Genomic DNA, 23,340 nt, shown 5'->3' with positions numbered 1-23,340 from the left:
AGTAAATGGATCTGTGTGGAGCTTTCCTTGCAAGCCAGAATGTTGGTGTGCCTAGCGGTACTTAATCCCATATTTTTAAATAAAAAAGCCTGCATTTTTAAATGTAATTTAATATATGAGGGCCTGCGTACACTGAAACCATCTGGAATGTGCCGAAGGAATCCTGGAAACCGTCACACAGTAAGTGGGTTAAGCACGTCTGACAGAAGTTTTCACTGCTTGGCACAAAGTACAACTTCCAGAATTCCTTGGCAAAACTCAGGAGGGCAAACTGGTTTGAAATGAATATAGTGTTTAAGACAGATGTGCCCCTAGCCTGATACGATGTCTTCATTTTTTCTTAATCCGAAATGCTTAATTTTGTGCAACTGCTTCGAATGACAGTATCAGTGGCAAACTGCAAGATCATCACCAAGTCCATTTACAAACGTCAGGCGTTCGTGTGTGTGTGTCTATGTGTTTGGGACCTGTTTTCTAAGGGAAGGCTTCCTTTCTTTTACTCTGGATGGTTCAGTGTCTTTGTTGTTGTTGTTTCAAATGCATAAACTCTTGTACCAAGACTTGAACTACTTGGCCCTGGACTTCCTAAATACCGTCTTGTGTAACGAAAAGACAGGCGCATTCTTTATTCCTCCGTTTTGAAGAAGAGACTCTTTTTAATCCTTGGCATCGGAAGAAAAGCTCAGCATGCTTTGATCCTCTTATTGGCTTTGTGGATTTTGTATATTGTGCTCGTTAGGTTAATTATGTCAAATGGTTTGGTGCTGCTGCTGCTTTGGAGTGGGGTGAGTTAGTTTTTTCGTGTATAGTTTGGCTTTTACGTTGTTTCTAGCTCAATAAAAAGATAATCATTCGCTATAATGAGCCTTTTATGGGTTATCACCAGATACTAACTGCCAAAGGTACTGTTTTGATTTGTAGCGAGGTTTTAAATGTCTTTTGAGACATTAGGTGCTTTTGGGTTCAGTATCAAAAGGGAACGGGAGTCTTGTTGGAATGACGCCCACTTTGGCACATGTTCGTAACCAAACCTTGCGTGTGAAGGGTGCCCACGAACCACAGCCAACCACACACAGGTAGTCATGTGAACAAGTCCTGAGACAACATCCTAAAGGTTTTATCATTTATAAAATTCCCCAACACTACAAGCTAGTGAGGATCTTTGCTTCCTACCCTTATACCAAAGAGGCTCTTCCAGTATTTTACAGAAGATCATTATATTCCTCCAGTCTCCCATCGCTTTGAATCATTTTTAGTGGAAGAAGAGTGCAACATGAAATTAGAAGAACTTATTTGCAAGAATAAGACAACAAAACAGTGGCTTCTCTTTATTCATTCATTTATTATTGCCAAGGAGACTGTGAATTGGTTGCCTCCTGAGAAAACCGCCCCTCTGCTCTGGTTTTAATATGGGTGATCTCGTGTGTGCTCCATGATGACCATCAGGCCCAGCCATGTCTCCTCAGCGGTAGGGATGATTTGTTTTGCAGGGAGCAAGAACCCACTCGTGCCTTTGTCTCGCAGCTCAAATGTATAAGAATATTTAATGCCTTGGTTGTAGGTCCAGTCAATAGTTCCACCACTTGCTTGGTCTAGATCAAGAAAACGGGCACACATTAAAACACACACACACATACACACATACACAGCCATATCACATCTGCGCTGTGAAACTTCTGTTAATTCCTCCCATACAGAAAAATTCACAGAAAATGGCAATTTAGCAGTGTTGCCTATTGAAACGCAATAGTGCTTCATCGAAAATAAAGCAGAGACCCATAATCTTCTCTCGGCAGCTTCCTGGTGGACATAAGCCTTAAGGCTTGCACCCAAATCCAATGAAGCATTCTCATACCCAAACTCCCTTCATCTCCAGCTAGTCTGGCCATGTTGTTTGGGTATAATGAAATTTTAGTCCATCGCATCTGGAGGGTGCATCTGGTTGGGGAGAGAACTCCAGACCCTGGGCTGTTTGCTTGTCCCATCCAGGTACATGCGTATGGCTTCAGTTATACCATAGAATCATAGAATAGCAGAGTTGGAAGGAGCCTACAAGGCCATCGAGTCCAACCCCCTGCTCAATGCAGGAAAGCCTGGCTTCATAAACACACACAAAATTTGAAGAAGATGGAAGTGTTTGTTTTTTTAAAAAAAGTTTATATATAAGTGGTTTTGCTCTTGGTTAAAGAGAAAACCCAGAATACATATGAGACTTTTAAGAGAAATTCTTAAAAACCAAAAAAGGGCCGAGAGAATTTTCTGGTAGCCAGGAGAACTCAGCTGTTCTATACTTAATCTCTTCTCCAATCAGTTCCCTCCACATTCTCCTTCCACTTTATTTTTTCCCCAAACATATTTGGGACAGGAAATTAAACTTTCTGTGGAGGGACCTCCGTTTTTTCAACCCAAGAAAGCATCTCTCAATTATAGAGCCGTGTAAAAATACCATTAATAAATTATCTCTCAACCACTCATCCTACAGTCACTCTTCCACATTGATCTTGCAACCTGCAGACTTAACCTAAGTGGCCGCTCTTACAGTTGGCCCAGGCATTTGTGCAAAAAGACTGACATACTGGACCTGTTCAGAAGACACTTTAAACCATGGCTTTAACCACAGTGAATAAGGCTTTTGCTTTATTCACCATGGTTAAAGCCGTGGTTTAAGGTGTCTTCTGAACACGGCCACTATGTCTAAGAAAGCTGAAGTCTTTCATTCAACCACATATGAATGAATACAAGTCCTGTCCTGAACCCTGACCATCCATGGGCAACCCATGGGCCAGTTGCTCAGCAACTGTTCTATCTGAAACTGGACCAGCCAATCTGCTCCTTGCGTTGGCATCTTCAAGAACGTTTTGTACACAAAATCAATGTTCAATCGAACCACGGGGTGGCACAGAGCATTGTGGGATGGACATACATCAAAACATGACCAGCACCAGAGCCTCAGAAGAAAACTAGTGCAGCCCCTTGCCAATCTGGTGCATTGGACTACATGTCCCATCATCCCAGACAGCATATCCAATGGTCAGGGATGATAGAGTTGTAGTGTAACACATCTGAAGTGGACCAGGATGGGGAAAGCTGCAGTAGTCTTGGTGATAAAACATAGTTCAGTTCAAAACAGTTGGGCGCCCCCTCATGGCTTGGAGGACTGTGCTTGTTTCCTCACTCGAGTTACTTACAGATGCCGTTGATGATGCTCCCGTATGTATATTTGGTCCCATACAAGGAAGCAAGGGCAGCAACGGCCTTCTTAGCAACAGCATCCTGAAAGGCAACAAGGAAGGAAGAAGAGGCAAAATGAGACCTAGAAAAGGCAGAAATACATGGGGCTGAGAAACTAAGGATCTCTCTGCAACGTATTTGAAGATGAGGAGGGGCAACACAGCCCAAAGATGCAGGTTTGGTGAGAGGACCTTGTCTGATATTTCCTCCCTTTTGTTTCAAATTAAGAACATGCCATGCTGGATCAGACCAAGGGTCCATCTAGTCCAGCAATCCGTTCATGCAGTGGCCAACCAGCTGTTGACCAGGAACCCCCACAACCAGGGACCCATAAGCAGGACACAAGTCCTGCCCATGCTCCCCAGCAACTGATGTATACTGCCTTTGATATTGGGGGTACCACACAGCCATCAGTAGCCCTTGATAGCCTTCTCCTCCAGGAATTTATCCAACCCCTTTTAAAGCCATCCAAATTGGCGGCCATCACTGTGGAAGTGAATTCCATAGTTTTAGTATGAACTGCATGAAGAATTTCCTTTATCTGCTTTATGTGCTGTGTGAAGAAGTCCTTCCTTTGATCTGTCCCGAATCTCCCACCCATCAGCTTCATGGGACGACCCCACTGGGTTCTAGTATTTTGAGAGAGGGAGAAAAATGTCTCCACGTTCTCCGCACCATGCATGATCTTGTCCACCTCTATCAGGTCTCCCCTCAGCCTCCTTTTCCCCAAGCTAAACAGTCCCAGTTGATGTAACCTTCCCTCGTAGGGGAGATGCTCCAGCCCCTTCATCATTTCAGTTGCCCTTTTCTGCCCTTTTTCCAGCTCTATAATATCCATTTTTAGGTGTGGTGACCAGAACTGTACACACTCTTCTAAGTGTGGTCGCACCATAGAATTGTATAAAGGCAGTGTGATACCGGCCGTTTTATTCTCATTTCCTTTTCCAATTATGCCTATCGCGGAGTCTGCCTTCTTTATAGCAAGCAGCTGCACACTGGGTTGGTCGGGCATTTTTGCCCCAATGCGGATCACTTTACAATTGCTTACCGTGAGCTGCATTTACCATTTGGAATCCCATTCTCACAGTTTGGAGAGATCCTTTTAGAGCTCCTCACAATCCCATTTTTATGCCTTTTTTAAAGGAACCCAAACCCACAAATTGCCCTGACTCAATGCAGATCAAGTCAGGCCGACTCATGGAGTCCAAAGTCAGGGGTGGGGGTTAGGGTGGGCCACGGCAAGCTGATGAACGCTCAGAGAGCTTCACCTGCCAGGCAGATTCCTTCAACCCACCTACTGTGAGTAATCTTTCTTGTATTACGAAGTATTTTGGGGTGGTCTTGGATGGGCAGTTAAGATCTGTTCACTTTCAGAATCTCCAGTATTCAAGGCAATAAGCCTGTGTCCATCAGTTGCTGGGGAACATGGGCGGGAGGGTGCTGCTGCACCATGTCCTGCCTTGTTCATCCCTGGCTGATGGCTGGTTGGCCACTGTGTGAACAGAGCACTGGATTAGATGGACCCTTGGTCTGATCCAGCATCAGGGCACTTCTTATGTTCCAAAAGACCTACGCCTGGTAGAGATGAGAAGTGCTAGATTTGATTTGTTGATCGGAATCAACACAGCAGCCCGCATTTTGGGACTCTTGTTGGGGGTGCGGACAGTCCTGAAGAGGGCCTGCACTTCAAAATGTAGCACTACCCCACTGGGGGTGGGGGTCAGACCCTGGAAAAAGAGTGTTTGGTGCTGCTAAGGCATACCAGCTCCTCATGATCTGCAGCCGGCTGCTTCGTGTAGCCGTAAGGATAGAGGAGAAGTTGGGAGTAGCTGTGGATGGAGATGAAGGCTTTGATGTTGCCGTGACTCTGCACAAAGTCGACGATGGATTTCACCTCAGATTCAGAGTTGGGGTAGGCCCCACGGTAAGTATCGGTGCAAGGGTTCCCACTGGAGCCAGCCCCTGGAAAAAAAGAGAACACAAACATTTTGATAGCTGTTGATTGAGAAGAACTCCGGTCACGCACTTCAGAAGGGCAGCCCTTCCCAAACCTACTGGGATTTGTCTATATGCCCTATATACCACACAATGACTGCGCAGTGGTGCTGCATTGTTTATATGACGCAGCTGCCAACACGCAGCCACGTCAGGCTTTAACCCCTGAAACTGCACCTTTCCGTGGTGTGGTTTCACTGCAATTTTGTTGTTAAATTTGTACCTATACATATAAATAGAATCATAGAATAGTAGAGTTGGAAGGGGCCATTGAGGCCAACCCCCTGCTCAATGCAGGAATCCACCCTAAAGCATCCCTGTCCAGCTGCCTCTTGAATGCCTCTAGGGTGGGAGAGCCCACCACCTCCCTAGGTCATGGGTTCCATTGTCATACTGCTCTAACAGTCAGGAAGTTTTTCCTGATGTCCAACCAGAAACTTTTGCATAACATGCAAAGTTATGCAAAGTGGTGTCCTTTTCTAGCCGCCTTTTTGGGTGATGCAGTTCCTCTTTTTTGGTTGTCTGTAAGTGGCTACCATCACCCCCACTTCCATAATCCCCCAGTGCAACACATATATCTGCAGAGCTTCAGGTTGGCGCAGGCTGCTTCAGAATTACCAAACGGAAGTTCGGTTTTATTGCTCTAACATGTCAAGAATGTAGGCGCACTTGTAAAACACGGACTGGTGGGAGAAGAGAAATGTTACTTGCGTGCTTCACCATGGAAGCAATACACAGGGCTGTGTAAATGACCCACAAATTATCATGAGTGACCAATCACGAGTGCATAATAGAAGCCTCATGAAGAAAGGCACTCGGAAGGAGGGTCCCATTCAAGCAATGAATGAATGCCGGGCTGAAAACAACAGAATGAAATTTAATAGGGATAAATGCCAAGTTCTACATTTAGGAAATAGAAACCAAAGGCACAGTTACAAGATGGGGGATACTTGGCTCAGCAATACCACAAACGAGAAGGATCTTGGAATTGTTGTCGATCGCAAGCTGAATATGAGCCAGCAGTGCGATATGGCTGCAAGAAAGGCAAATGCTATTTTGGGCTGCATTAATAGCAGTATAGCTTCCAAATCGCGTGAGGTCCTGGTTCCTCTCTATTCAGCCCTGGTTAGGCCTCATCTAGAGTATTGCGTCCAGTTCTGGGCTCCACAATACAAGAAGGACGCAGACAAGCTGGAGCATGTTCAGAGGAGGGCAACCAGGATGATCAGGGGTCTGGAAACAAAGCCCTATGAAGAGAGACTGAAAGAACAGGGCATGTTTAGCCTGGAGAAGAGAAGATGGAGGGGAGACATGAGAGCACTCTTCAAATACTTAAAAGGTTGTCACACAGAGGAGGGCCAGGATCTCTTCTCGATCCTCCCAGAGTGCAGGACGTGGAATAACGGGCTCAAGTTACAGGAAGCCAGATTCCAGCTGGACATCAGGAAAAACGTCCTGACTGTTAGAGCAGTGCGACAATGGAACCAGTTACCTAGGGAGGTTGTGGGCTCTCCCACACTAGAGGCCTTCAAGAGGCAGCTGGACACCCATCTGTCAGGGATGCTTTAGGGTGGATTCCTGTATTGAGCAGGGGGTTGGAAGCCTCTTGCAAGCCCCTTCCAACTCTGCTATTCTATGATTCTATGAATGATGTTCCACTTGGCCAGAAAAAACTCTGCTGTCTTTTGATGGCAGGGGAGGAACAGAGACGGAAGAGGCTCCTGTCTGAATCCACCCACAGGAGAAAAACAAACAAAAGAAAAAACGCCTTTACCTCCAAAGCCTGCATCCCAGTTCCTGTTGGGGTCTACTCCGATACAGGACGATCCACTGTTGGGAGACCGGGTCTTGCGCCACATGCGGTTCTGTAACAGCCAGGAAGATCCGTCGATGCATTTCAAAAGTCACAGAGATGCTCGTGAAGCTAAAAGTTTCGTGCTGGGTGCATTCAATCTCCCCACCTCAATCCCAGCCCAGAGAGTAAAAGGAGGGAATTGGATACCTTGCTGTGGGTATAAGCAAAACCATCAGGGTTGGTGATGATTTCGAGGAAGATATCGAAGTTGTCCAGGATGGAGGTCAGGGATGGATCCTTGCCGTAACTATCCACAATCTGAATGAGATAAATGAAAAGGGATGTGTGCTAAGGATCAAGTATCCGTTGTGTATTTGCTCAACAGAGCTAGGGTCTACTCTAGAGGAGACGTTATGGTAAAAGAAGAGGACGCATTTGCAGCTGAGGTTCATTTCTCTTTGCTGGCCACTGCCACAGGTGTGAATTTTTCCTGATGCAGGCTGGACATCAGGAAAAACTTCCTGACTGTTAGAGCAGTACGACAATGGAACCAATTACCTAGGGAGGTGGTGGGCCACTAGAGGCCTTCAAGAGGCAGCTGGACGGCCATCTGTCAGGGATGCTTTAAGGTAGAGTGACCATATGGAAAGGAGGACAGGGCTCCTGTATCTTTAACAGTTGTATTGAAAAGGGAATTTCAGCAGGTGTCATTTGTATGCAAGCAGCACCTGGTGAAATTCCCTCTTTATCAGAAGGATTAAAATTGCAGGAGCCCATTCCTCTTTTGTATCGGGTCACTCTAGTATAGCTCTTGCAGCGTTAATTGTTGTGATGAAGAGGGGATTTCAGCAGGTGCTGCATGCATACCAATGACATCTGCTGAAATTCCCTTTGTTATACAATTGTTAAAGATACAGGAGCCTGGTCCTCCTTTCTATATGGCCACCCTATTTAAGGTGGATTCCTGCATTGAGCAGGGGGTTGGACTCAATGGCCTTACAGGCCCCTTCCAATTCTACTATTCTATAATTCTATGAATGGCAGATCATTGCGGTTCCAGAGGCAGAAAACGTAACAATTTTTAAACACCTCCTGAAAACATGCCTTTTCACACTGGCTTTTCCTGGATTTTAACTTAGCTGGTTTTATATTTAACATTTAAAATTTATCTATATTTGTTGTATTTGATTGTTTTGATTGTGCACTGCCCAGAGAGCCTCGGCAGATGGGCAGTATAAAAAAGTAATAAATAAATAAATAAATAAATAAATAATAAGGAGAATGTGTTGGGCATCAAACGCCGGCCAGGCTGGAAGCCGGGAATCCTGCAATTGGTATGAGCTAAATAAGCGACATATTTGAATATATTTGCAGTGGAGGCTGGTGGCTCTAATGCCAGTGGGGCAGAAAATCTGCATCAGGTCAGAACCAAGGTGCTCGGATGGCTCCTTTAGAGTTATGACTGAAACCCAGAGCTGAATCGCCGACCCACTGACACCAGAGCCACCAGCCTCTACTGTATATTTGAATTTTGGGGCAATGTTGTTTCTCTTCTGAAAACCACAGGGAATGGAAAAAGACTATCCAGGGAGGCAGATAATCCCATATTGCCTCCTCCCCATTCATCTTCTTTCACGCTTCCAAACCTATCTCTGCAGCTGAGGACTAGGAACTGACGATAACTAAATGCTGAGATTCGGAGGCTCCTGAGTGCCGCCTGTGACCATTACTCGTGTGTCAATTTGCACAGCGGCTAATTTGGCGTTCATTTCAATGGGTCTATAGTAGCCAGCGAGACAACCGTTCCTCTGCTTCCCTTCCTCCCGCTGATCAAAAATACGACTTTGAGAGGAAATGGCAGCCCGTACCTTCTTCGCAAACCAGACTCCGCTGGCCTGAGTGACCCATTCACGAGAGTGGATGCCGGTGTCGATCCAGATCGCTGGGCGCTTGGTTCCCCCTGTGCTGAACTGTGTGGAAAGCAAAGAAGGGAAACCATTATCCCTACTTCTGCCAGTCCCAGAGGCTTTGGTAGGTCTGGACCTATGGGGCCCAAACCCCAAATCTATTTACCAGTGACCCAGTAAGAACATCAGAACATCAGAAGAGCCCTGAGGCTGCATCAGACCAAGGGTACATCTAGTCCAGCGCTCTGTTCACACAGCAGCCAACCAGCTGTTGATCACCATGGACCAATAAAGCAGGACATGGTGCAACAGCACCCTCCCACCCATGTTCCCCAGCAACTGGTGCACACAGGCTTACTGCCTTGAATACTGGAGGTAGCACACAACCATCAAGGCTAGTAGCCATGGATAGCCTTCTCCTCCTCCAGGAATTTATCCAACCCCCTTTTAAAGCCATCCAAATTGGTGGCCATCACTACATCCTGTGGTAGTGAGTCCCATAGTCTACCTACGGGCTGTGTGAAGAAGTCCTTCCTTTTCTTTGTCCTGAATCTCCCACCCCTCAGCTTCATGGGATGACCCCACTGGGTTCTTGTATTATGGGAGAGGGAGAAAAATGTCTCCCTATCCAAATTCTCCACATCATCCCTTGGTCTTTGGGTTGGTCGTCTGGCTTTCAGATTCTGAATTGGGCTCTGTCCTATTCGTAGACCGTCGCTTAGGTAATGGATAGGATAGGATAGGTGTTGCTTTGCTTACTTTTGCCTGCAGCATTGTTCCAAAGGGTTTCTCTGGGTTTTCTGATATTTGTACACCCGTTTTACCCCCTTTCTTACTGTAAATAAACATCGCATCTATTTCAAAGTTTGTGCGTGCCTTATTCCACTTATGCCTTGGTACTAAATTCACAGTTGTCTGTTTGGTCTTGCTGCCATTTAGAGTTTTAGGCTTGGGGCTTGAAATGGAGTGTGTTGGCTTGAACCCTTATTTCTGGGCCCCACATGTGTCGTGAAAGGTATGAGAGTCCCCCGGCTCCTGCTTAGGGAGACGTAAGGGGTGGTAGAAGTCTACCAGGTTGATGGTTGGCCCGCTGCCTATGGTGCAGGGAGTTGGGCAACCCCCTACCCCAGCCTTCCTCAACCTGGGGCGCTCCAGATGTGTTGGACTACAACTCCCAGAATGCCCCAGCCAGCTGGCTGGGGCATTCTGGGAGATGCAGTCCAACACATCTGGAGCGCCCCAGGTTGAGGAAGGCTGCCCTACCCTCTCCTCTTACGATCTAAAAGACTGGAATGTCATTAGGCTGGGAAAGTGCAACCAAGGCCACCAAGCAGTGGGCTAAAACCTGAGGCCAATTATGGAATTTCCAGCTCCGTCCCATTTCCTATTTCAACATTAGGTTTGTCTACAAACAAAAAAACCCACTAGGAACACAACATTTTCCTGCTTTAACCATTCATTACCTACTTTCCCCTCTGTAGATGGGAATGCAACTTCTGGAGGTGGATTTTGAGATGAAAACCCATCATTATTCCTCCAACTTTAAAATCACTCCACTGGCTCCCAACTAGTTTCCGGGCGAAATATAAAGTGTTGGTTATCACCTTTAAAGCCCGAGATGATTTGGGTCCAGGTTACCTGTGGATCACCTTCCCCCATACAATCCGCCCCGCACACTCAGGTCCTCTGGGAAGAATTTACTCCAGCCAACAAAAACAAGGCTGACAGACGTTACCCAGAGGACCTTCTCTTCTGCCGCCCCCAGACTGTGGAATGGCCTGCCAGAGGAGATTCGTCAGCTTAATGCTACCTCTAACTTTAGGACAGCTGTAAAGACTAGTCTCTTCTGGCAGGCCTACCCAGATGAATTTTAAACCTAAGAATTTGGTGTGATGGTTATTTTAATGTTGTATTGGTTTTATAGGCTCTTTTAACTAATTTTATGTTTTATATTGTATTTAGTGTTGTTCCTCGCCTCGATCCAGCGGGAGACGTAGGTATTAAATAAAATTATTATTATTATTATTATTATTATTATTATTATTATTATTATTTACACTTCTCGTCTCCCATTACTGCTTTTCAAAAACATAATGGACGTTGTACACATTTGCCATGTACTGTCTAATTGGACCCCAATTGACCAACTATGTGCTATTATTAGGCACTCTCAGATGCTGGTGCATCTAAGGTGACACTTTTCACCTCTCACGTCTCAGCCTGCAAACTGGATAACCACGAATCCTAAATCCACCTTGCAAGTACCCAGCCAGGAGTCATCCCACTGAACTCGGTATCCCAAAAAGAGAGAAGGCCCCACATTGGCCAATGTGGGGCTGATTTACCTTCAAGACGTTGATTGGGCGGTTCTCATAACTCCTCCCAATCACGATTTTACTAACCAGGAAACTCCTTTCACTCACTAGAACGTCCATAAAAGCATTGATCTAGTGAACAGAGAGAAGAGTTAATAAGGCCAAAATGTGTGCGTTTCTAGAAGAGTCTATCTTCTAAAATTCTGCCTTGAGAAAGAATGGGAGGTAGTATCCAATGTCAGTCCTATGCAGAGTGAATCCCGTTTCATTAAAATGGGTCTACTCTACCTCCTCTTGTGCAAGCACTGACTCTTGGAGGGACTTGGCAGGCCTTATAGCGGGGTGGTTTGCCATTGCCTTCCTCGGCCGTGATTCCCTTTCCCCCAGCTAACTGGGTACTCATTTTACCGACCTCGGAAGGATGGAAGGCTGAGTCGACCCGAGCCGGCTGCCTGAAACCAGCTTCCGCTGGGATTGAACTCAGGCCGTGGGGAGAGTTTCAGCTGCAGAAACTGCTGCTTTACCGCTCTGCGCCACATGAGGCTCAGTCTACTCTACATAGGACTAATATTGGATACTACCCAGGGATTTATTTTCCATTGTCTTCTACGTAGCAAAATTAGTGAATTAAACTGTGGGATGGACCAACTTTCCACCTGACTGGCCGTGCCTTCCCTAGGGGCCCTTGTGGGTCCTCTGGCCAGGAGTAGAGAGGTTAGCTGCCTTATCTCCTTATGACAGACTTCCTCAACCTGGAGCGCTCCAGATGTGTTGGACTGCACCTCCCAGAATGCCCCAGCCAGAGCTGGCTGGGGCATTCTGGGAGTTGTAGTCCAACACATCTGGAGAGCCCCAGGTTGAGGAAGGCTGCCTTATGAGATCATGCATAGAATCATCATGAATCCGGATTGTGGCCCCATCAGCTACCACGATGATCAACAGAGAAGGGTATAAGGCACTGCTAGTAGGACCAGAAGGGGAAGCAGCAGGACAACGTGGTAGGCTCCACACACCACCACTTGTTGAGGTGTCTATGAGGCTGGTGCTCCGGAATGAGGAACAGAAGACTCAGGAAAGGAAAACCGGGCAGCAATACGATTCCTCCATTGGAACAGGATGTCCAGCCTGTTGAACTGGCCCAACTGGAACATCCTCCTATTAGGAACATAGGAAGCTGCCTTATACTGCCTTATACCATTGGCCCATCCAGTTCAGTACTGTTGACACTGACTGGCAACAGCGGCTCTCCAGGGTTTCAGGCAAGGCTTTTTCCAGCCCTACCTGGAGACACCGGAAATCAAACCTGGGACCTTCTGAAGGCAAGACATGTGTCCTACCACTGGGCTACAGCCCTTCCCTGTTGGCTATTGAATGAGATGAGAGAGTGGAGCCAGATCTGCTCACTGTTTTCAGGAATGTTTTCAGCAGTGCGGAAAAACACTTGCCTCAATTATCAGTAACACTTGCAAAAATGTTCACTTCTTCGTTTACAACACTCTCTCTCGTTATCTTTCTGAGTTGGCTTTACCCAAGGTACCATGCACCTCCACAGTGCAATACCTGATTGTCTATGCACATCTCATTCCCTGTGTGATCCCTGATTGGCTAGCATCACTGCGACAACTAATGCAGCAAGCATTGCCCTCATTCCCACGTCGCTTGGTTTCCCCTCCGTAATGACATCATGTAGGCCAACCTTATGGACTACATAGTACTAGCACTGCGATGTCATCCCATCCCATTCAACACATCATCCCTGATTAGATGGGATCAGGCATCCAGGAAAAAGGAGGAAGCAGTAATCCGGAAGGGAGGAAAACACCACTAAAGCAGCAGCAGAGGGGGAATGGCCCGATAGGATCAGAGGAGGGTGAATATTCCCACTGTCAAAGGGTTAACTGGGAAATATTTTTACCCGCTGGCCTCTGAATCCCCATTGTCACAACTCTCCACCCCAACAAAACGGCACAGTCGTAACCGTCGGAGTATGGATGAACTGCACCAACCTCATCCGGAGTGTGGTATGCTCCGTAGTTAAAGGACTCGATCGATCGAGGCATAAAGCGTTGACGTGTCATGTGAAGCTTTTCCTCGTCAATCAACGACTGGAAGAGGAAGAGGAAGAATCAGCCATGCAAAGGCAGCACAAGGCGAAGTTCCGCCTCGCGTTGCGTTTCCCTCTCACAAATAATTTCGCTTTGATTTCAGAGCCCCCGTATGATTCTGGGGTGTTGCACATGTCCTGCAAAAGCTCTCTATGTTGTGGTCTATAGGGCTCTCTATCATATCCCTCCTTCTCTCCATCCACCCAGAAGTATACAAAATTGGGTGGGATAGCTAATACCCTGGAAGACAGAAACAAACTTCAAGGTGATCTTGATAGGCTGGAGTGCTGGGCTGAAAACAACAGAATGAAATTTAATAGGGATAAATGCCAAGTTCTACATTTAGAAAATAGAAACCAAAGGCACAGTTACAAGATGGGGGATACTTGGCTCAGCAATACTACAAACGAGAAGGATATTGGAATTGTTGTAGATCGCAAGCTAAATATGAGCCAACAGTGTGATATGGCTGCAAGAAAGGCAAATGCTATTTTGGGCTGTATTAATAGAAGTATAGCTTCCAAATTATGTGAGGTACTGGTCCCTCTCTATTCGGCACCTGGTTAAGCCTCATCTAGAGTATTACGTCCAGTTCTGGGCTCCACAATTCAAGAAGGACGCAGACAAGCTGGAGCGTGTTCAGAGGAGGGCAACCAGGATGATCAGGGATCTGGAAACAAAGCCCTATGAAGAGAGACTGAAAGAACTGGGCATGTTTAGCCTGGAGAAGAGAAGATGGAGGGGAAACATGATAGCGCTCTTCAAATACTTAAAAAGTTGTCACACAGAGGAGGGCCAGGATCTCTCCTCGATCCTCCCAGAGTGCAGGACACGGAATAACGGGCTCAAGTTACAGGAAGCCAGATTCCAGCTCAACATCAGGAAAAACTTCCTGACTGTTAGAGCAGTACGGCAATGGAATCAGTTCCCTAGGGAGGTGGTGGGCTCTCACACACTAGAGGCCTTCAAGAGGCAGCTGGACAACCATCTGTCAGGGATGCTTTAGGGTGGATTCCTGCATTGAGCAGGGGGTTGGACTCGATGGCCTTGTAGGCCCCTTCCAACTCTGCTATTCTATGATTCTATGATTCTATGTCCTTGGTTGCTCTAGTAACACACATTCTTCTAGCTTGAACCAAGAGGCCCCTGTGCAACATCCCAGAAACTTCAACTACAATTCCCATCTTAAGAATTCTACTACAATGGCTAGTAACAGTCACTAGAACATATATCAGTATCGCCCTGCCTTCCCGCACTTCCTGTGACCTACCCTGGGCTTCGATCCGCCCCCAGGAATGCTCACTGGCTCAACGTGAACTGAGGCTGCCACCACAGTCAGATGGAGGGAAGACCATGGTGATCTCCGAGCAAGTTAAAAATCACATTAAATCAACACGGTGAAAAAGCGCAGTTTCATAGACAGAACCCCATCGTGGCTGCAGCGTATAAACAATGCAGCACCACTGCGTAGCCAGAATGGGCTAAACCAGCCTTTCTCAACCTGGGGCGCTCCAGATGTGTTGGACTGCATCTCCCAGAATGCCCCAGCCTGGCTGGGGCATTCTGGGAGTTGTAGTCCAACACATCTGGAGCGCCCCAGGTTGAAGAAGCCTGGGCTAAACAGACATACAGACAAGCACCTGGTGAGACTCAAAGAAAAGTAACTCACCCAAGAAACTCAAATCTTAAGAAATATAATAAAAATTGGGAGAGGCAGGGAACCTAGCAGGCATCAAAGGAAGCGTCCATGGGGCACTATGGTGCCCACAAGCACCATGTTGGAGACCCCAGTTTTAATCTACGGAAGCATGGCACCTGGGGTGGTGTTGAAGAGACCGGTGCATCTTGGACACCCAGGGGCTATTGCACTAGAGAAAGTTTAGCCCCAGGGCTTGCCCAAGACATTTCTCTGCCTAAAGGAAAGGACAAGAGGGTCCCACCCACCCCCGATTTCATGCACAGAAGCCAACTGTACTGGCGGTTGTATCTTATTTCAACACTGGCAACAGGTCAGTGTTCTCCGCCGTGCCTAGGGGCAGCTGGCTAGTTCAGATGGGCACAGCGCAGGCTGCATCTGGGGCACACGCCTCTATTCTCCAACACCTCACCATTGCTCCCACCCCTGAAGCAGCTGCCTCCCTCTGCCAAGTGATAGGGACAGCCCTGCTGGGAATAGCATACCACATTTTCATCCTATAGGCAAGCAGGTGGTTTCTACACCTGGCCTCTGGGTGTAGAACCCTTTGCAAGGCACTGACCTGGAGGTCCTGAATCATGATGTTGTATCGGATGCTGTTGGACTCCAGGAAGACCTTGACCCCTTGGAGGCTGGGGAATGGGACACGCACATCTATGGGGGTCTCAGGATGAGTTGGAGCTCGCCAGAAATCCAGCTGGGCATGGAAGTGAGAAGAAATGTCTGTGTTTATACATATGTATGGGGGATCTTTTGTGATATCTCATACAGTGGTCTAGTCAAGGATGTAAGAATCCCCTTACTGGCATCCGGCTTTCCGCAGATGCCTTCGGGAAGACGGACAGATGCCTTTGAGAAGACAGATGTCTTTGGGAAGACAGACAGGTGCCAGACAGAAGGAGCAGGTGTCTTTGGGGTGCTCACACGAAGCCCCTTCCCTCCCATTGACCCCCGCAATTAAATTCGTATCTAGCAGTGCCTTCTTCTTTTTCCATTTTTACTCTAGAGAAGATGCAGGGCTCCAAATCTGGATTGCGGTCCTAGAGGGGGATGGGGGGGGGCTTTTAAGGTCTAGATTGGAGCCCCTCCCTGCATCTACCCCAGAGTAAAAATAGGATGGGGAGAGATGTAGCTTGCTTTTAACTCTATAAGAAGCCCAAGGACGGAGCGGGTGAGGATACAAGATCTCCCCCAGTAAGCCCCAGAGATGTTTTCCAGCCTGCTTCTCTCCTAATGAGGCCTTGTGCAACCGGTTGGGGCAGATCAGAAGGAAAATATACGTGTGTGTGTGTGTGTGTGTGTGTGTGTGTGTGTGTGTGAGAGAGAGAGAGAGAGAGAGAGAGAGAGAGAGAGAGAGAGAGAGCGCAAATGGGAGATGAAGTGCACCCACCCTAACCCCCACCCCACACAGTGACCCCTCAAGGTAGGAATACATTTCCCACCTGCTCCATCTCAAGTCCTTTCACGCAGGGGGCAGGCCCCTGGCATGGTATGCAGGGCCGACACCACACTATTTTGCGCCCTAGGCAAGGTGAGCTACTTTCACCCCCACCCCACCCCACCCAAAATGCCAACTTTGATTTTTAAGAACAGATGTTTCCTGGAAAAAATGAGAAACACAAAACTTGAAACTGCTCAATTTATTTTAAAGTGCAAGAAATACGTCCTGCCAATTATAGCAAACAAATTGGAAAGGAACGTCTAAGGGTCTAAAATGCATTGTTTAATAGGAATATCACCTCCAAATCATCCCCCCCAACTCACACACGCGCGCATGCACACACACACTCAGCCTCACTCACTCCAAACAAACACACGCATAAACACATGCATTCACTCAAAGACCCCATGATGCACCCCATTCAACCATGCATTCTCTCTCTCTCTTTCTCTCTCTCTTCCGGGCGCGTTCCGGAAGTCTGAATATGGAGCCGCCCCATCCCCACCCCAGCGTCCCTGGCTTCGCTTCAGCTGGGCACCATCTCGCCCGCCCAGCCCCAGTTGAATCTTCGGGCCGGCTCACAGCCAACAAGCGTGAGTGCAGCGCTGTGCCCGGCGCCCCTCTTAGGTTGGCGCTGTAGGCAGCCGCCTGAGTGGCCTCTATGGTAGCACCGGCCCTGATGGTATGGGGCAGCAGAGGCTAGCCTGGGAGCAGGTGGCCCCTGCATGTGGCAAAGGCAGGGAACGAATGGGATCTTCTTCTACAGCAGGGGTGAAGAATCTCTTCAGCCCAAGGGCCGTATTCCATTATGGAGAGACTCTTGGGGTCGCATTTTGGTGGTGGGCGGAGCCAGAGGTGAAAGGGTGTGGCCAATATACAAGAAATGCCGGCATATTTTAGCTTGAAGCTTTTACAGTCAATAACTAAGCCTTGAGTAGGTGTGGGGGGGGGGGTTAGAATGGGGGGAAAACTACCCAAAAGCTGGGAAATCACCAAAGGATCAATAGGTACATAGGAAGCTGCTTAATACCGAGTCAGACCGTTGGTCCATCTAGCCCAGTACTGTCTACATGGACTGGCAGCAGCGCTCCAAGGTAACAGGAAGTAATTTTTCCAGCCCGACCTGGAGAAGCCGGGGTGTGACACTGGGACTTTCTGCATGCAAAACAGGGGCTCTAAGCTAGTGTGACTATATGAAAAGGAGGTCAGAGCTCCAGGAGCTTTAACAGTTGCATAGAAAAGGGAATTTCAGCAGGTGTCATTTGCGGGCATGCAGCACCTGGTGAAATTCCCTCTTCATCACAACAGTTAAAGCTCCTGCAGCTTTAACTGTTGTGATGAAGAGGGAATTTCACCAGGTGCTGCATGCCCACAAATGACACCTGCTGAAATTCCCTTTTCTATGCAACTGTTAAAGATGCAGGAGCCCAGACCTCCTTTCCATATGGTCACCGTAGCTCTACCACACTAGCCAAGGGAAAGGAGGAGGGGCCAGGGGAAGGGGTGTGTGGCAATCTGAGAAATCCCAGGGAGCTGGATTGGGACCTCAGGCGGGCAGGATTAGACCCACAGGCCTGAGATACTCCACCCTTGTTCTACTGCCTTCAAGTGCCATGAGTCTGTGCTACCGGCCATGGTGGTTCAGGCAAGGCACCATTAGTAAAAATTAAGCGCTGGGTTGAATGTTGTTCCTTTATGTTACCTGAAGATCATCAAATGCTTCCAACTCCTTCACCTTCTCCACTTGGAAGTCATCTTCAGCAAAGATCCTTAACACCTGTTGACTGCAGAGGCAAGTTATATGAGGGCTTGTTGGTGGTGTTTTGCTATCACCGCCCTAAGTTGGCACATCTAACGGTTGACTTTCATGAATGGGAGATGGCGATGCGGTCATTTGCTGTGTCTGTGTCTTGCACGATCTTCAGTGGTTGCTAGTTTAAACAGGCATCGTTTGTAGAATGGGATACATGTGCGAGTGCTTCATCCCACACTGGATAAATGCTTTGGCTGACATGCTAAAGTTGATTTATTTATTTATTACATTTCTATACCGCCCAATAGCCAGGGCTCTCTGGGCGGTTCGCAAAAATTAAAAACATTCAAAGTATAAAACAACAGTATAAAACCATACTATAAAATACAATATAAAAGCTCAACCAGATAAAAGCAGCAGCAATGCAAAATTACAAATTTAAAACACCAAGTTAAAAATTATTTATAGACTGTTAAAATGCTGGGAGAATAAAAAGGTCTTCACCTGGTGTCTAAAGGCATATAATGTAGGTGCCAAACGAACCTCCTTAGAGAGCTCATTCCACAGCTGGGGTGCCACAGCAGAGAAGGCCCTCCTCCTGGTAGCCACCTGCCTCCCTTCCTTTGGCAGGGGCTCGCGGAGAAGGACCCCTGAGGATGACCTTAGGGTCCGGGCAGGTACATATGGGAGGAGGCGTTCCTTCAGATAGCCCGGCCCCAAGCCGTTTAGGGCTTTAAATGTTAATACCAGCACTTTGTTGTGCTGTAATGCTTGGGTTCTGTCACTAGGTGCTGCTGTGGTGCTATTTGCTTAGGGGTATATAAAAAAAGACTACAGGCAGCAATTCACACGTAATGCCAGAATGCAAGACATCTACAGAAGGGGTGGGTGGGAAACACACCAATTCCTTTCAGTTATTATCTACATTAGGGTAGGAGGACTTTTGAAGAGACTACAAAGAATATTTTATGCAGAAATGAAGAAAGCCACAAAAACGTAATCATGCACTGGGATTTTGAAAGGGTTGTTCCAAATTGTAAAGGGGGACACACTGCGCTGTGGGTTACTTTCCTAGAAATGACTACATAAGAAGTCCTGCCTGGCGATGCCAGAGGCCAAAAGTGGGACCTTTGCATGCAAACCAGGAGCTCCGTAACGGAGTCCTAAAGGCAAAACTCTACCACTGGAAGGCAGAGCTGTATTTCATGGATCCCCACGTCTGCTCCCGTTCACAAATAATGCATCGCCGCCGCCGCCCCATCTGCTGCCTGAGGTAGCAGCCTCACTCTGCTTCATTTCCGACTGGCCGTCCCCAACTGGGTGCCCTGCAGATGTCTTAGACTTCAACACCTATTAGTCCAAGACAGCCTGGCTGATGGTCAGAGGTGATGGGAGTTGCAGTCCAAAGTATCTGCAGGGCACCATAATGGGGTAAGATGATCTAACTTGTCTCTAACGGCCAGTGGCTGTCCGTGGGGGGCTCAGGAAGAAAGGGGTCTAATCCTGCTCTCGTTTGCTTCTCATGATCCTTCCCGTAAAAACATGCCAGGAATTGAACCTGGGACTTTTCTGCCTGCAATGCAGGCGTTCTTACCGCCGCGTTACCGCCCCTCTAGTTTAGAGCCTGGGATTTGAAAACATGAGTCTGATATTTGTCATTCTCCCAGGGTAAGGAGTTCCCTGGACCACCAAGGCCTGGAAAAACAAGCAGAGCAGGGTGACTTGCTGCTCAGACCCGCCATGACCGTTTCCCCAGGCCACGATCATGCCTACGTACCCCACAAAGGTCTCGGTGCTGAAGGCGACCGCCAGGAGGGACGCAAACACATAGAGGCCCTTCATGTTCAGCAGATCCGGACGCCAGCTGGAGACTGGGGACGTCCTCCGCCTGCCTTATATACCATCCTAAGTAACTGTGGCTCATGCATGTCCCAGCGGGCAGCAAAGACCGTTCTCCTCCGCCAGCCGCCCTCCTTCCCACGGCTCTGGTGGAAAACAGCTGAGGCTTTCAGCCCCGTGGTGATTGATGCTTGGGGAATGCGCCACCTGCCCAGACCGGGGTGGAGGGGACCTGGAACGTTTGCTCTCACCTTGGCCAGGCTTCGGCGCGCCACGAAGAAATGACTGAATCATCCACACGCCGCAGCTGGGAGATAAGCAGAGGCACTTAGCCCCGGAGAGCTTGAACGGAGCCGAGGGGTGCAAGGCCTCCGGGGCCCGGGAGGAAACCGTCCCTTCCGATGCAATGACTCGGCCCAGAAAAAGGTGAGGAGGAGATCAGGGAGAACGTTACCAGCACCCACGAGTGACCCTCGCTAGCCCATATTTATATTTTATTTATTTATTTATTTATTTATTTATTTATTTATTTATTACATTTATATACCGCTCCCATAGCCAGGGCTCTCTGGGCGGTTTACAGAAATTCTAAAATTGAGGTAAAAACAAGTATACAAAATTTAAAACTATAAAACACAGTACATACACACATGAAGCATTAAAAACCTATTAAAAACTAAACATGTGGGTAATTAGGATGTGCCGCCATATGCCTGGGCAAAGAGGAAAGTCTTAACCTGGCGCCGGAAAGATAGCAGCGTTGGTGCCAGGCGAGCCTCATCAGGGAGATCATTCCACAGTCTGGGGGCCACCACCGAAAAGGCCCTATCCCTACCGGTATGCTCTATTTCTCCTTTTCATCTTCAGCAGGAGAGGCTGTGGACGTGTTGAATCGGTGCCTGGCTGCGACAATGGACTGGATGAGGGCTAATAAACTGAGACTCAATCCAGACAAGACTGAGATGCTGTTAGTAGGTGATTCCGCTGACAGGATGGGGTGTGTGTGTTCTACCGGTTCTGGATGGGATTGCACTCACCCTGAAGGAGCAGGTTCGTAGCTTGGGGGTTCTTTTAGACCCATCATTGTCACTTGAGGCTCAGGTGACCTCGGTGGCACGGAGTGCCTTTTACAAACTCCGGTTGGTGGCCCAGCTACACCCCTATCTAGACAGGGATAACCTGGCTTCAGTTGTCCATGCTCTGGTAACCTCCAAGTTAGATTACTGCAATGCGCTCTACGTAGGGCTGCCTTTGAAGACGGTTCAGAAGCTGCAGCTCGTGCAAAATGCAGCGGCCAGATTGATTTCGGGAACCAGAAGGTTTGACCACCTGTGAGCAAGAGGAAGGACTTCAAGGTCTGAGGTGTTGACCCTGAGTAGGCCGTGTTCGAGGGTGGGTTCCCGTGGGAGCACTGAAGGAGATGAGACGGGCAGCAGAATCTTTCCACCAGCCCTGCTAAAAGACGGTTTCATGTTTTTTTCCCCCTCTTCCCTCCCCATCGCCCCTTCCTTGTGTGTCAAGTCTTTTTGGACTGTACACTTGCAGGCAGGGACCATCTTGTTTTATGCATCGGACCGTTCCGTGTGACATGACAACCCACTGCGGGTTATTTAACCCTAGAACAGACCATGAGTTATGTTAGTAAGGTCTGATGGTTCTGATGTCAGTGGGGCAGTGAATCTGCTCCGGATTTCAGCCAGAACTCTAAAGCAGCTCTCCAAGGCGTGGAGCTAAACCATCTCAGATGTTGTCCTCTTCCTCCCCAGGTCCCATTATTGACTAGCAAGATAAGGGGGCGGAGTACTTGCTTTCCACGCAGAAGGCCCCACGTTTCCAGGTACAGGTAGATGGGTCTCAGCCTGGGACCCTGGTGACAGTCAGACTAGACCAGCCTTCCTCAACCTGGGGCGCTCCAGATGTGTTGGACTACAACTCCCAGAATGCCCCAGCTGGCTGGGGCATTCTGGGAGATGCAGTCCAACACATCTGGAGCGCCCCAGGTTGAGGAAGGCTGGACTAGACAGTCGTGGGTTGAATGGATCAATGGTCCAACAGTACAAGACACCTTCATTCGCCCAAAGGGGTCCATTCACATCCCAAAGAACGGAAGAGGAAACGGTGCCTCTTAAGCTGTGAATGAGCACAGTAAGCCAGGAGCTGGAGCTCAAAGACCTGTGTGCACATTTCAGCTTCCAGTTTGCCAACCTTTGGGGTCCCCCGATATATTTAGGGATGCTTATATTTTGTTTATTGGGAAAGTTTCTCTCCTGCCTTAATCAACAATGTTCAAGGCAGCTCTTTCTTCCCCACCACACACTCACACACACGAAAGATAACGATAATGTTATTTTTTATTGAATTTGTGCAGCTTACTGCTTGCAAGCACTACATTAAACGAATGTAGTGATTCAGTGAGTCTCACGCTACAGACATTCCTGAAAGGTCGTCTCAGATATCCCTGGGGAAAGAGATGAGATGTTATTCAAACACAGTTTGACTGAAACTCTTTTTTTCCTTTTGTGTTTTTACTTATTGTAGTATTTCACTTTCTGTTACAGAAAAAGATGCCCGTCCAGTCTTGTGTTATTAAAAACAAGAATTCCAGTACAGCAGGCTTCTTCCACATTGCTCCCCTCCAGATATGTGTTAGACTACAGCTCCCATCATTCCCAGCCCAAAACCCACTGAGGTTAATAGGGATGGTCCCAGACATATTCCATGATCTTCATGAGTGCTACCTAAGTGTCTTCCGCTGTTAGGATGATGTGATCAGCAGGATGAGCAAAGCCATAGTAGCTCTTGACCCTGGGTTCAAAAATTTAGGAATATTTGACCCCACTTTTGTAGCCTCAGTCAATGGTTGTTCCATTTGCCTGGTCTACAGAAAATGGAAACGTACTGGTTCCCCTCTATTTGACACTGGTTAGGCCTCGTAGAATCATAGAATCATAGAATAGCAGAGTTGGAAGGGACCTACAAGGCCATCGAGTCCATCCCCCTGCTCAATGCAGGAATCCACCCTAAAGCATCCCTGACAGATGGTTGTCCAGCTGCCCCTTGAATGACTCTAGTGTGGGAGAGCCCACAACCTCCCTAGGTAACTGATTCCATTGCTGTACTGCTCTAACAGTCAGGAAGTTTTTCCTGATGTCCAGCTGGAATCTGGCTTCCTGTCACTTGCGCCCGTTATTCCGTGTCCTGCACTCTGGGAGGATCGAGAAGAGATCCTGGCCCTCCTCTGTGTGACAACCTTTTAAGTATTT

At 47.9% G+C, this 23,340-nt stretch overlaps 1 protein-coding gene across 1 annotated transcript; it reads right to left on the bottom strand.

Annotated features, from left to right (window-relative positions):
* Positions 1-1,365: 1,365 nt before the first annotated feature.
* Positions 1,366-20,080, bottom strand: LOC134404060 (carboxypeptidase A1-like). The gene is made up of 11 exons (XM_063134628.1): positions 20,016-20,080; positions 18,188-18,269; positions 15,607-15,741; positions 13,250-13,348; positions 11,274-11,375; positions 8,890-8,991; positions 7,229-7,339; positions 7,001-7,091; positions 4,994-5,193; positions 3,189-3,273; positions 1,366-1,592 (listed from the first exon to the last, which is right to left on the bottom strand). Exons 1-11 carry the CDS (start codon positions 20,078-20,080, stop codon positions 1,405-1,407), a joined length of 1,260 nt encoding a protein of 419 aa, XP_062990698.1. The 3' UTR covers positions 1,366-1,404.
* Positions 20,081-23,340: the final 3,260 nt, after the last annotated feature.

This window comes from Elgaria multicarinata, chromosome 9, assembly GCF_023053635.1.
Source record: "Elgaria multicarinata webbii isolate HBS135686 ecotype San Diego chromosome 9, rElgMul1.1.pri, whole genome shotgun sequence".
In the NCBI taxonomy this organism is placed as follows: domain Eukaryota; kingdom Metazoa; phylum Chordata; class Lepidosauria; order Squamata; family Anguidae; genus Elgaria; species Elgaria multicarinata.
Note: the sequence above shows the minus strand (reverse complement) of the source record. Positions and strands in the feature narration are given on the sequence as shown.

Bases quoted from the DNA above. Each gene is read 5' to 3' on its own strand.
- LOC134404060 (XM_063134628.1), bottom strand. From the start codon at position 20,080: ATGAAGGGCCTCTATGTGTTTGCGTCCCTCCTGGCGGTCGCCTTCAGC. The intron at 13,349-15,606 runs GTCAGTGCCTTG...TTCCTCTTCCAG, and splicing joins TCATGATTCAGGACCTCCAG to TCGTTGATTGACGAGGAAAA. The intron at 1,593-3,188 runs GTAAGTAACTCG...TTCTTGATCTAG, and splicing joins GAGCATCATCAACGGCATCT to ACCAAGCAAGTGGTGGAACT.